Here is a 13,980-nt window from a genome sequence, read left to right as displayed (position 1 = left end):
TGCATTAAGTGGTCTTCAAACAGACACTAAACAGAAAAAGCTGCTGCACAGGATTATGTGCATAGTGGTAATTAGCAAATACAGCGGCACCCTGCAGCTCAGGCTGTATGCAGACGCTCTCATTTAAAATGACAGCACAGAACCTCTGCTGCTCTGTCTGGCTTTGTCTCACACTGGTAATGAGCAGTGAAGGTGTGAGACAAGCAGGTGCTGCACACATCAGACAGGAGGCTTTGAGGCCAGCTCACGAGTCGTACCTCAAAGCGCTGAGAGCTGACTTTCTTCCCCTTCTTAGTCCAGGTGATCTGAGGTTTGGGCTCACCCACCGCCTGGCATATGAACGACGCCACTCCTCCCGAAATTCCTGTTTGATCGTCAGGTAACTTGATGAATCTGGGCACGCCTAAGGGAGAGAGACAGAGGGAGAAAGATGAGGGCAGGTTATAGGGATTTTACAGCTGCTGTAAGTCTTGCAATAGCAACATGATCTTCCAAAAGCTGTTTCATGTCTGTAGCCGCCCCTACTCAAACAGCCCAGCTCCGTCATTTTCCTGATAATAAGCACCACCTGTCAGTCTTATTAATAGTGCCAGTGAGCAGGCGGATGTGAACAGACGAACGGAAACCTTGAAAAAAAATCTGCTTTGAATCCATGAATATACATCTGTCCGTAATATCGAACATTGTCAAAATAAAAGTCTGAACTAAGCGGTGTGCATGAACAACAGATGGTGCTGCACACCGCATGCATCATCGTCATTTTTACTGGAACTGCGCAAAGTTCAGTCAGTCGAAGATGAGTTTCCACTAAAAGGTAAAGGTCAGAGATGCTTTGTAGTATCTTTTTCATCTTTGTTGAAAAGTTGTCTTTGCTGAATCTGACAGATAGCAAAATGTTGTTTATGACAGCAAAGATTCAGTTCAGTCTTAATCTCAGTCAAAACTTTAGAATGTGCTGGATGCTAACTAGAATGTGTTAATCAATTACAATATTAGCACAAATTAGCATTAAGAAGCAAAACGCTCTAGCTTGATTCTATTAGATGTAATGCATAGGCGGATCTGAAACAAGAATGCAGCAATGGTGTCTTCGACGTGCATACATGAGGGTGAGCACTGATATTGAAATTGTATATTTAACCAAAAAAGTCCCCCAAAAACAGCAACTAACAGGGTTGGCTCACTCTGTGATCCAAATGCCAAACTTGGAATATTCAGCATGTAGGTTGCTGCCAGGCGTAAACTAACCGTGACGTCACCCGTTGGTTTCAACGGCGAGAAAATGAAGCCCGGATTTTGCTACTTCCTGGTCGCCGTTTTGGATTTTTTGGAGCCAGTGACGTAAAAAGCGTCATCAAACAGACTGGACCAGAGAGCAACTAGGGGCAGGATTGGCTGAGGACTCTCTTATCCCGCCCACGTTTTACCACAGAGGCTTCTGTTGCTGTCTATCAAGTATAGCCACGCCCCCTGGCTCCGCCAACTTTAAGATTTATTTAAAATTCAGTATTGATTTATTTTAAGATCGGCCACCTGATCTCTCATTTTGACCATGAAAACTAACGGGAAAAAAATCCTGAGCTGTAGAACATCAGTCTATCACATTTTATTTTCTCCAAAAATGAATTGGGGTCTATGGAGAAAAAGCTTTTTGGAGCCAACCCTAGCGGACGGCGGGATATTGTAAGTTTTTGACACTTCCGGGTGGACTTCAATTCTGGAGCCAGATGCTACGTCCATTATATATACAGTCTATGGTTGCTGCCCAAAACTAGTTGTTTCCCATATTGAATGGGATCCTGAAAATGGTAACACATCGATAGCAGAAGAGGAGAAAAAAGCAATGTGAAATGTGCAGCCAATGACAGGCATATAAGCTCCAATTACATCTATTAAGTCAGACTACATTACTAGTTACAAAAAAAAAGCATTAGTCCCACTGGGCAAAATCTTAAGTTACTTATGCAAGAAAGGCTTTTATAAAATATAAATTCTATGTAAATGTATGAACTTTATTCCTCACTGGAGACGTTCACGTAATTGGAAAAACGAAGTTCTGCTGATTTCAGCAGCAGCATGTGTATCTGAGTGGGAACACTGAGGAAAAAAAATATTGACATAAACTCCATTAATCAGGCTCAAGTTTCTATGAGAATCAGAGAAAGTTTCAATTCTTAATTAATGATTCCTATTTTCTCCAGAGTGCACAGTGCTCACAGTGGAAGGTAACTGCTGACACAGCCTGCTGATGAATTCCTATGAGCTAAATTATCGAGGCAAATTATACAGCGTGTTCATTGCAGCAATAAACTGCAGCGAAACAAAAGCATGATGAGTGGCTTTTGTCTGTGCATGTGACTGCTGTGATAAACCTGAGATTAAAAGCACAAGTGAGTCTGTTGAACAATCCAAACGAATGTAAAGCACAGGAAATCTCAGCACTACATCCATCTTGCAAAAAAGACATTTTGGGAGGCAGAAAAAAGTCCACAATACCTATTTTCTCAGATGCTTTTGTAATCAGAAACCAGTGATTGATGTTGTATTTCAGTCACATAAAGTTCCACTTAAAAGCTGTGTGTGTGCAGCTAATGGATCCTACCTGCCAGTAAAACTGTTAACATGTGGGTTGAGCTCTGAGCTGTGTGGATAATATGAGTACTCACTCTCTGTGTGACAATGCAGCACCAGTGTGGCCAGCAGCAGGAGATGAAGAGCTGCCCTGCTGAAAAGCGACAGCCGTCTGAATCTGAGGTCCATGTTCTGACTGTTGGTTTGCTCCCTGCTGGTCCCGACGCTGCCGTTAAGTGGCTATGAGCTCACACGTTCACACAGTGTCACCTGGAGAAAGATGAGAACTGATGTTTAGACATAAGGTCTATATAGGCTCTCTGCAGTTCATTAATGTCTCTCCACTACGTAAACATCAGGTGGGTTTCATAGGTCATTTTTGTGATAAAATACTGTCACATGCTGTTTTTTCCCCCCCAAAACACCTAATTACACTAATGACAATGAAGTGAAGCGTAAGGCGTAGTGTGTCAGTGGTTAGCACCATCACCTCACAGCTTTAAGATCCCTGCTTCGCGTCCCGGCCTGGGATCCCTCTGTGTGGAGTTTGCATGTCCAACTTTCCAGCTAGAAAACCAGTGCCTTCCACCCTAGGTTAGCAGCTGATTTTTATGTGCAGGAGGCTTTAGTTCTATTGGCAATGGAAAAGGTACATGTCTGTGCCAAAGCCTCTTCAAACCACTAAAAACACGGGCTGCAGAGTTATTCAAATATTAATCTCAATCACAATTTTGGCTTTGTGTAATGAAATAAATGTGACATTTAAAATGCTCTACTTATAGAAAACTCCATTGCGTACCAAACTGAGCATTTCCCAAACCGATTGCCAGTCACCAGGGAGCAATTGAGATTTTTGGGAAGCTGCCATGCTGCTGCACATGCACCCCTGCAGTGGCAGTCTGTGCAAAACTTTCCTAGATGTTGTGGCTGCAGTATAGAGTAGAAGATATGCAACAAAGCGTAAAGGGGCAAAATCAAATGTCTGCAGCAGAAGTTGAAGAGCTAATCCACTGGAATGGGTCATATATTCGTTATCTGGATAAAGTGATGTTAAGCTGGGAAAAAAATCACATACAAAGAGTGCATGAGTTGGACTTCTTCACCTACATGAAAACACCACAAACTGCAGCTCGATGAGAAAATGCAGCCAAAAAGAAGAATGCTGCTGAAGTTACCTCACTGGATTCTGTGCAGCGTTATCTCAGACAATAACAGCACATCATACTATCTCACATTTAATTTTACATAAAAAGTTTTGGAAGAATTTTCGTTATGCGTTGCCTTTAAGAGATGCTCTGAGATTTTCTGATGTTGCAAAGATTTGTACACTAGCAAGAATGAAGCACAACATGTGGTAAAAGCAGTGTTCTAATTAAATGTCACAGTACTATAGAATTTATTCATCCCTGAAATCAATGAGGAATTGTGATAACTTGTCATGATTATCAATTTAGCGGCTCTACTGAACACAGCAATAAACTAGATCGCTGTGACAGCTGTCGACATGTTAACGTGAGCAGTCATGAATCATATCACTACCACCTTCAAACTCAGCCTTCATTTTGATCTCAACTACACATCTGTGAAGTTTCTTGAATGCAGTTTTCACATTTGTGAGACTATATGTCAACAAAATACACACAAACAGACTCTGGGTAACAATACCAGCTACAAACCTTGTGATACTGCTTTGCATTGTTTTCCCTGCAGCTTTATGTCCAAGCTCTATCATATCTTAAATACATTACAGTAGTAGAACTACTACAACCACTTAACCAGCACCATGCTGTGGCTTTTATTTCCCATGGACACATGACTGGGACTCAGAGACAACAAGGTGTCTCATAAAGCACCGTATGAAGTAGAACAATGAGTCATTTAACGTCAAAATTTAAGTCAACAGTACTATTCCATGGTGGTGTAATACAAAAAACAACCTAACAGCTGATTTCTAAATGTGTCAGTTCAGTTTATATCACACAGCACTGCACATATAGAATACAGATACATGAATTCCACCTGTTTCATATGTATGTCCTTAGCATATGTAAATACAGTGTTGTACCACAGAGATTACACTCTGCCTCAGGTACACATTAGAACTAAAGACAAAACATATGTTTATGTTGACAAGCACCAATGCATGCATTAAATACATAACCTACACACTCCTCCATATCGGTATACATATTTTCAGCTCGTCACTGACTTTATAGCAAAGCATATTAAAGAAACAAGGATGAAAAAAAATCCTCAGAAGTAGTGCTGCTCATGCTCATTCACAAATCAATAGCTGACTGAGTAACCAATCAATGCAGACCTGGGACATGAACACAGCATGTGATTGATTCATACCAACACTGTAGTTCAGTTCTACACACTGCTGCTGAATTACTAAAGGCATCGCCATCACAGCCTTATATTTCTCTTAGGAACTCACAAACACATGGTCAGGCTGTGTCTCTTGAATACCATCTGTAAAGATACTGTAAGACATGGACTGGTATTCAAATTGGCTTTCATAGTGATACTCCTGAATATTCATTGTCATTTTTGTTACATTTTGACCCCTCATTAACAGATGTGTGACTATCTCAGGAAAGATGGGTATATTTACAACACTGTCATGGAGACATTTGATTGTGGTAAGATGGAGGACGCACATTATCTTAAGATAAAAGCACAGCTCGCTCACCTGACCACAGCTGCTTTTATTATGTTACTGTTTGCATCTTGCTGCTTATTATCGACACATTTTGGTCATTTGGCCTTTACGTGACATTGACAATAGACAGAAAACAAGGAGAATTAAAGCCACAAGCGGCGTCAAAAGGCCCTCGCCGGCCGTCGACCTGACCCGCCCCGTTTTTTTCTGGCGAGCGTGCCATAAAATTTCATCAAAATATTTACAAATGTGCAAACAGCAGCAAACAGGAGCCATGCTCATTCATTGCTGCATTATGACAATGTGTGACATGTTGGCCATCGCCATGACAACACCATCCAAAATACTGCATGGATACCATTGACGTTTTTCACCTTCATGTGTGTCAGAATTTATGTGTCAAATTTGGGACGTTTCCATGGTAACAGGTAAATTTAATATAATGGGAGATTTTTCACTTGGGCCCATTAGAATAACATGGGGAACTTCAGCCATCACCACGGCAACACCGTTAAAATTACAACATGGTTGCAATATGGTTTTTTGATCAGGACCACATGAAGGAACAGTCACCCAAATTTCATTCATTTCTGACAAACTAATAATTTTACTCGCCATACAGATTTTATTTTGATTCTGTAGGGGGCGCTGTAACGTCGATTGTCAAAATTTCACTGTCAATGTGTCCAGGTAGGAAGGGTCAATAAGTGTTTAAAATTTGGTTCGGATTGGAGTCGTTATGTACGAATGGCAGCCATTTTTCACGCACAAAAATGGCAAAATTTGACATCAACTTTGCAGCGTTGCCACACGGAAACCGTGAAATGAAATTTTACGATTTGGATAACTTTTAGTTGTCTACTTGTGTAGATGGTGTCCACCAAATTTCAGCTCATTTGGAGAAGCGCACGATCAAAACGAACATTTTGTACGACGTCCTGGAAACCGCTGACTCAGCATTTTAGAAATTTCAATCCCCAATAGCTGCCTTCCTGTTTGTCTGTTTTTGGTTTGTCCCGACAAGACGCATTTGTATGCCGAATTTGGTGGCTGTAGGACAAAGTTGATGTCGGACCCCTTCCCACTGACGCAATGCATTTTGATTTTTGCAGGTGTAGAGCCAATTTTTAAGTCCCAATTTGGAAACGCATATTTAAAAAAAATTTCACCAGAACTGAATTTTGTGCAAAATTTTGTGAGTTTTCCAGCATGTTTAGGGGGTCAAATTCCAGTTTAAAGAGCAGAAGAAAGAAGAAGAAGATTAAAGAATAATATTTTTTGCAAAAACGATATGCGATTTTTTTTCGCCCGTATTTTGCCCACATATTATATATTTTCGGAACGGTCTCGACAAGCCCGACGCGTCTGTGAGGTGTTTGAGTGTGTGAATGTCCGTGGCGCTCGACGAGTCATTTCTGTGTGTGTCTGTTTTTCTGTTTGTGCATGTATGTGTGAGTGCATGTCGGTGTGTGTGTGTGTGTGTGTGTGTGTGTGCTGCGCGCTCGACTAGTCGTCTGTGTTGCAAAAGCAATAGGCCCTTCGCCCTGGGCGACCGGGGGCTCGGGCCTAATAAACAACAAAAATATTTTCAAATTCTGTATTTTCATTATATTAGTAATTCCATCTGCTGTAATGTGCAAACATAAATTACTCTATTTTTACTGTGTTTAAAAATATAGATATTCCTCATTTTAGCGGCAAACAGAGTAAATGCAGAGAGTCCCTTTGGATTAAGGGTGAATTAATTTCTGTTTTCAGAGAAAAATGTTGAAAACCTCTGTAAAAATATTTAAAAATGCTCATGAAAAAATAAGCAGGACTAATATTGATAAGACAAGTAGACTTACAATAAAATAAAAATCAATAAAAAATTAATTAAATAAAAATTAATTCAGATTCCAGGGTATTTTCAATTAAATTTTGAATTTATTGTTTTTTTTCCTAATGAATTAAGACATTTCCAGCAGAAAAGAAACAAACTGGAGCAGAAAAATTCACCAAAACACAGAAAATGTAGCGTTTAAAAGCTTCAAATTCACAGTTTCCTTTAAATCGTGCAGCCATGAACACGACAGAAGTTAAGAAGAGCAAAGTGAGTCTCAGAGTTTGATTTTTACGACCGGTTTACCTGGATAACGTGAAATATTCCATATTTTAGGGACAAACGGAGGAAATCCATCGACTCTTTGGAGTTAAGCTACATTTATTTGTGTTCTATAGAGGAAAATAATATTAGATTATTAAAAAAAACTATTTGACAACAGAATAAAGCTAAGTAACACAGAATGTCTGATTCCAGAGTATTTTACTTAGTCTCTATTTGCTTGTGTGGTTTTCAAATTTGAAGACATTTTAACAGCAAATAGGCACAAAAAAGAGCAAATTGGTGCACAAAAAAGAACCAAAGTGTATTAAAGTTATTGTTTGATGATCAAATTCCTACAAATCCTGCAGCCATGTGTTGATTTTTCTTAAAACATTTTAACACTAAATAGGTGCAGAAAATAAACAAATAGATGCAGAAAAATGATCCAGAATGCAGGAAATGAACTATTTGGTGCTCAAATTTCCTCCCAAAGCTCCAGTCTAATGTTAGATTTCATTTACAGACATTTTAACAGTAAATTTGCACAGAAAATGAACAAATAGATGAAGAGAAATGACCCAGAATGCATTAAATTAATTGTTTGACGCTGAGATTTCCTCCCACAGCTGCAGCCTTGAACACACCAGTGAGCTTTTCTTTCTGTATTCTGTGTTCCTTTCAGTATTTGTGGTGGATGCATCAGTTCAGAGCTTGGAGAATCAAAGTGTAAACGTGTCCGTCAGTAAATAAGGTCCTACCTGAGCTGCACAAACCCACAAACAGCGTCAGAGCTCTGAGGTCCGTGTCGGCGGCTGCAGACTGAACTTATTTCCTCCTTTAACGTCTTTATCAGACCAGAGTGGGTTCAGCCTCCTGCTGCTGCTTTAAGGAAACATTTTACAGCAAAGATCCTGCAGAAACCACAAACAAACACTGAAGGTCTTCATTTCAGAAGAAAATTATAAAAAATAACAACTTAAAGAGTGAAATCTGGCAGAAAATGAGGCTATAAATATTTAAAGAGCTTTAAAAATGATGCAAATATCTGTAAAACCATTCTTTTTATGAACTGATTGCTATCTGTACTGTCGTGAGCTCAACATGGCTGAAGTCTACAATCACAACTCCCTGAATGTCCAGAGGGAGCTGTGATTGTAGCAGGAGACTTCAGCCACGTTGAGCTCAACGCGGTGCTGCCCAAGCTTCATAAACACATCAGCATCCCCACAGAGGCAATCATGGGTCATGGTTAGCACCTTGCATGGCAGCTTCCGCCATCAGTGTGTGAATGTGTGAATGTGTGAATGTGGCGTATCATGTAAAGCGCTTTGGGTACCTTGCAGGTATAGTATAGCGCTATATAAATACAGACCATTTACCATTTACAATCACATTTTGGACCAGGTGTTCTCAAACATCGGGGAGCTCCCAAAGCTGCAGCAGCCCCACACCTCGGCCTTTCAGACCTACTGACGCCGGCCTACAGACACACTGCTTCCTCATCCCCATCTTCATGTGCAATAACCATTTCACACCAAGCATTTTACCACAGAGCTAATATAGATAAATTATAATTTCAAAAATAATTTGAAGATTTTTCAAACATAAAAATACAAAGACAGAATTACAAAAAATAAATAAAACTCGTGATGTGGACATTGTTTGCAGCTTCTTTCTGTTACAGTTAACTTGTAAACTAATACTTTAATTCTATAATTTTCCAGAAAATTATCTGTTATTTTACAAAATCAGTAAAACTCCAGTTTATAGAATTATTTATGGTGAAGCAAACATATCAAATTATTGCAGGTATCTGTGAAATGATGACGTTTGCTGACTTAAATCCAGTAAAATAGCATAATTTCATGGTGAAACGTTGCATTCTCTGCTGTCATTTCACTATTTTTTAGATCTAAATGATCAAAACAGGGAACATCTGTAAAATTAAACTAAACCATCTAAATAAATTTAAAAAAGCTTCTGTGGGCAGATTTCTGCTGCAGCAGAGCAAAAAGCTGAGAAGAAGAAATCATCTTATCACGTAGAATTTCCTGAAAATACAGATCAGAAATACAGATGAAAACACGACAGTCAGCAGAAACATCAAACATTTGGTCCACACACCTAAACATGGCTGCACAGTTGGTAACTATTAGAATAATACATTAATGGATTGGAGCCTTTTTAAATCATAAAAAGTCTAAATTCTGTGACTGCAGCTTCTTAAATGTGAATATTTTCTGCTTTCTTTCCTCCTCTGTGACACTAAACTCAACATCTTTGGACAAAACACACTTTTGTCGTCTTGGACTTCAGGAAATTCACATTTTTCACCATTTTCACATATTTTATAAACCAAACAGCTGACTGTAGCTTATTGCTGAGCAGAGCAGGCCAGACGGTGATGAACTCGGTGGAGAAGTCAAAGAGCATGACTCTCACAGTGCTGCCTGCCTCCTCCAGGTGGGAATAAGCTCTGTGCAGCAGGAAGATGACGGCATCTTCCACTCCAATAAGGGGCTGCTACGTGATCTGCAGGACGTCCAGCGATGATCTGACGACGGTACGAGGTTCCTCAGGATGAGTCTCTCCAGTGGCTTCATAACGTGACGTCAGGCCACTGGGCTGTAGTCACTGTGTGTGTTGGGGCTCTTCTTCTTGGGCACAGGAACCAGGCATGAGGTTTTCCACCGCTCAGGAACAAACATCTGGCTCAGGCTCAAGTTGAAGACGTGATGGAAGATCCACACAGCTGAGGAGCACATCCCTTCAGCACGCTGGGGCTGAGGCCTTCAGGTCAGCAGCCTTTCCTGGACGAAGAACTGAACTCTTTTCTCACATCCTCAGAGGTGATGGGAGAGGATGGAGAGAGCCTGGGTGGTGGAGGAGGGCAGGAGAGCTGAGGTGTGGAGGTGGATGAAGGTGTAGGGGAGCAGGGGAAGGAGTGGGGGTAGGTTGGTGGAGGGAGGGGGTGGTAATAACAGGGGTATGAGGTGAGTGATGGGGGAGGGGAGTTATGAGAGGAGCTGGGGGGAGGGTGGGCAGAGTCCATGTTGTCAAACCTGTTGAAAAACACGTTTAGCTCATTGACCTCATGTTGGTCTCCTTCAAAAGTCTGACCTGATCTTCTACCTGCTACAGCCGGACCTCTTTAGCCTGGCCTGGACTTTTTAACCTTCTACAGCCTGGACCTCTGCTAGCTTCAGCTAACCCAGATGTTGCTGTTTCAGAATCATGGCTGTAGCACCACCACATCATTATTGGAAATGAGAATCAGTTCTCAACTAGCTGATCTGGTAAAATAAAGGTTACACATATAAATAAACAGTCTGGACCTCTGCTAGCTTTAGCCTGGACCTCTGCTAGCTTTAGCCTGGACCTCTGCTAGCTTTAGCCTGGACCTCTGCTAGCTTTAGCCTGGACCTCTGCTAGCTTTAGCCTGGAACTCTGCTAGCTTTAGCCTGGACCTCTGCTAGCTTTAGCCTGGACCTCTGCTAGCTTTAGCCTGGACCTCTGCTAGCTTTAGCCTGGCCTTCCACCTGCCACAGTGTGGACCTCAGCTAAAGATGGTTGACCTTCTCATTATCTTAGACACAAAACAACAAAAATGCTAGCTTGAAGATAAGATAAGATCTGCATTATTCATCCTGGAGGGAATTATTTTGCCCAGAGTACAACAAACAATAAACAAAGGTTAGTGGAATAAACACAATTACTCAGATGGTAGTAGGAAAATAGAGATAACAAAAATACAAACTACAAAAAAAAATCACAAAAGTAAGTTTCTAAAAGTGTTTGTGTGAAGTGTCACAGTGTGTCAAGTGTCTAGAAAAAAAATCAGAATAAAAATAAATAAGAAAACTAAAATAAGATACCACAAGTACAAGATGTAAACTGTACACTAATACTAAAAACCAGAAAGATTAACAGAAAATGAACTGAAGTAGAGTAAACAGATGTGCTGCACTTAAGTCCACTAGGAAAGAGTCCGGTTATATCGACATAGAGAAGTTTGTTCATTATGTATCCCTTCTGCAGAAGGGCAGAAATTGTACAGTCTGATTGGCTCAGGTAGGAAGGAGCTCCTGTAGCGTTCTGTGGTGAACCTCGGTGGTCTCAGTCTACGACTCAAGGTGTTCTGACAGAACGTCAGTGTGGCATGCAGGGTTGAGAGGTGTTGTCCATGATGCTGAGCAGCTTCTTCAGCATCTCCTCTCTGACACTTCCATAACAGACTCCAGCTCAAACTCCAGGACAGAGCCAGCTCTCCTGATGAGCTTGTTGAGTCTGTTAGTGTCAGCTGCCCTCAGCCTGCAGCACACTACAGCGTAGAAGATGAACCTGGAGACCACCGAGCTATAAAACATCTGCAGCATGCTTCTGCAGACGTTGAAAGATCTGAGCCGCCTAAGAAAGCCCAGTCAGCTCTGACCCTTCTTATGGACAGCATTTGTGTTTAAAGTCCAGTCCAGTTTATTGTCTATGTGGACACCCAGGTAGTAGCAGTCCACAGTGTCCACCACTGATCCATGTATGGTGACTTAAAAGGAACAGATATCTTTAAAAAAAAAACAAGGGTTAGGGTTGAGACATAAAATGAGACAAAATGACCAAAACAAGACATGAAACGACAGAAAGGAGATAAAAATGTTAAAGATGAGAGAAAAACAAACTCAAACTGTCTGCTTGAGCTGGTAGAGTCTTTAAAAGTAGAAATAGTTGAATATCTTTAGACAACATTTGACGTTCCAGTGTGGGTAAAACCTCATAGAAACATGTTGATTCCTGGTTTTTAGATTCTAGGAACACAAATAATCAATAATATTGAACTTTATTCTTTTGTTTTCTGTCCTTCAGCTCCTTTAACTCCTGGATGAATAAAACCTGCAGCTGATTGAAGACGCAAACAGGAAAAAAAACTCGTTATCAGATTTCTGTGGAGATGTTGATCTGAGTGTTGAGCAACATCACTAACTGCTGGTGGTTTTATTAAACCGTTTGCCTGCCACTAAGAGAACATGGAAACTGATGCTGTTAGATAAATGTGGAGGTTTGATCCAGTTTGAACCAGAATCTGTTGATAAAGGCGACAAACACGACATAGAGGGACCAGATGACGACACCCCCCCCCCCAACCCCAGAAGGTGGTTTTCAACTTTTTCTTAACTTTCTGCTTCAACTTTAAACTAAATTTCCTTCACTAAGCCAGCCCTCTGGACTTCCAGTAAGCTGTGTTCCTATTGGCTGTCCAGGTGGCTGCTTGGTTGTTGCAACCCGGCTCGACAGGCCGTAAACGATGAAGTGAACACAACCAGGGAGAACGTTTAAAGCTCAAAGTCAGAGCATTTATTCCAAAGCGTACAACCATAGGCCAAATCACAAATTGTCTGTGTGTCATCAGTGTAAGAGTATTGTGTGCTGTGGGTGCTGTGGGGAATATTCATTTTACATATCTATTAAACTATCATGTTTTTATTGCTTTCTGCTTATTACTTATAATCATTTTAATTACTCTTTTGCTTATCAGTTACAGTCATCATTTTATTACTTTTTTACTTATCACTTATAATCATCATTTTAATTACTTTTTACTTATTGCTTATGATCATCATTTTATTACTTTTTACTTACAATCATCATATTAATCACTTTTGCTTATTACTTATGATCATCATGTTATTACTTTTATTCATTACTTACAATCATCATTTAATTACTCTTTTACTTATTACTTATATTCATCATTAACCTTCGTTGATCATATTATGTGTGCTTGCAACTTGTATTAACCCTATAATCAAATGTAATAAAGTGCTTAAGAATGCATGTTTGAGTTCTTGCTCATAACCTGGAAAAGTGTTGATCTAAGCAGGTTGTGCAAGTTTCAACATCTAACTTAAAGGAAAGTGTGTTTAAGGTAAATGCTTGATGCTCCACTTGACTAAAGGCTTGTGGTTACAACTGACCTTTCAAAGAGCTGAGGGGAAAACTCTCCCCCTCGCTTCAAACTGACAAACTGAAATAAGAATAGCATCTAGGATGGCAGTTTAGCGAGGACAGGTGACAGTTTTAAAATTAAAAATAAAGAACATCCGTTAAAACTATGCAATACCTGGAAGAAAGAGGGGGGTCTGCGGTTACAGAGATGAGCAGGTTGTCACGTACTCACAGAGGACAGAGACAGGGCAAAAGGTTCAAACAACAGCTAGATGTTTAAACAAGAATAAAAGTTAAAGTATTAAACCATAAAACAATATTGGGGAATTAAGATTAAAATATAATGTTCATAAGAAAAATACTTAAAAGAAAATGTAATCAACAATGTCTTAAATTAACAGTAAATTGGGGACAGGCATAGAAATCCTATATTAACCTATGAGGATCCTAGATTAAAATAGGGATAAGATCAGATTAATCTGCCTTATACAAATAATTAAATTATTGATATTGTTGTACTATTATTAAATATAAATTTAATAAGCTGAATTAATAAAACTCAAAGCTCAGCATAAATTGAGCAAGAAGCTCAGACCTGTTGTCTGCAGAAAGCTGAGTTGTAGTCTGTGTAAAACTCACAGGAAGTCACACCTCAGGCAGGCACATACACACACATGCAAAGTACTCTCAATACAGGGTGAAGACGGCTGTGGTTGGACGA

The 13,980-nt window shown here is 40.1% G+C and overlaps 1 protein-coding gene across 3 annotated transcripts in view; it reads right to left on the bottom strand.

Moving 5' to 3' along the window:
• Window positions 1-8,280, bottom strand: part of LOC110956639 (scavenger receptor cysteine-rich type 1 protein M130-like) — a 69,936-nt gene extending 61,656 nt beyond the window's left edge. Inside the window, exons 1-3 of one of the 3 annotated variants that reach the window (XM_051958014.1) lie at window positions 8,081-8,280; window positions 2,667-2,841; window positions 258-403 (exon numbers count right to left, since the gene is read on the bottom strand). In XM_051958014.1, coding sequence (XP_051813974.1) covers window positions 258-403; window positions 2,667-2,760 — 240 coding nt within the window. In that variant the 5' untranslated portion in view covers window positions 2,761-2,841; window positions 8,081-8,280. The remainder of the gene's footprint in view (window positions 1-257; window positions 404-2,666; window positions 2,842-8,080) is intronic. The other 2 variants (XM_051958015.1, XM_051958016.1) reach the window with 2 other exon arrangements.
• Between the last annotated feature and the right edge of the window lie 5,700 nt (window positions 8,281-13,980).

The sequence above is a fragment of the Acanthochromis polyacanthus genome, chromosome 13, assembly GCF_021347895.1.
Source record: "Acanthochromis polyacanthus isolate Apoly-LR-REF ecotype Palm Island chromosome 13, KAUST_Apoly_ChrSc, whole genome shotgun sequence".
Lineage (NCBI taxonomy): Eukaryota > Metazoa > Chordata > Actinopteri > Pomacentridae > Acanthochromis > Acanthochromis polyacanthus.
This window is presented reverse-complemented; position numbering and strand designations above follow the sequence as displayed.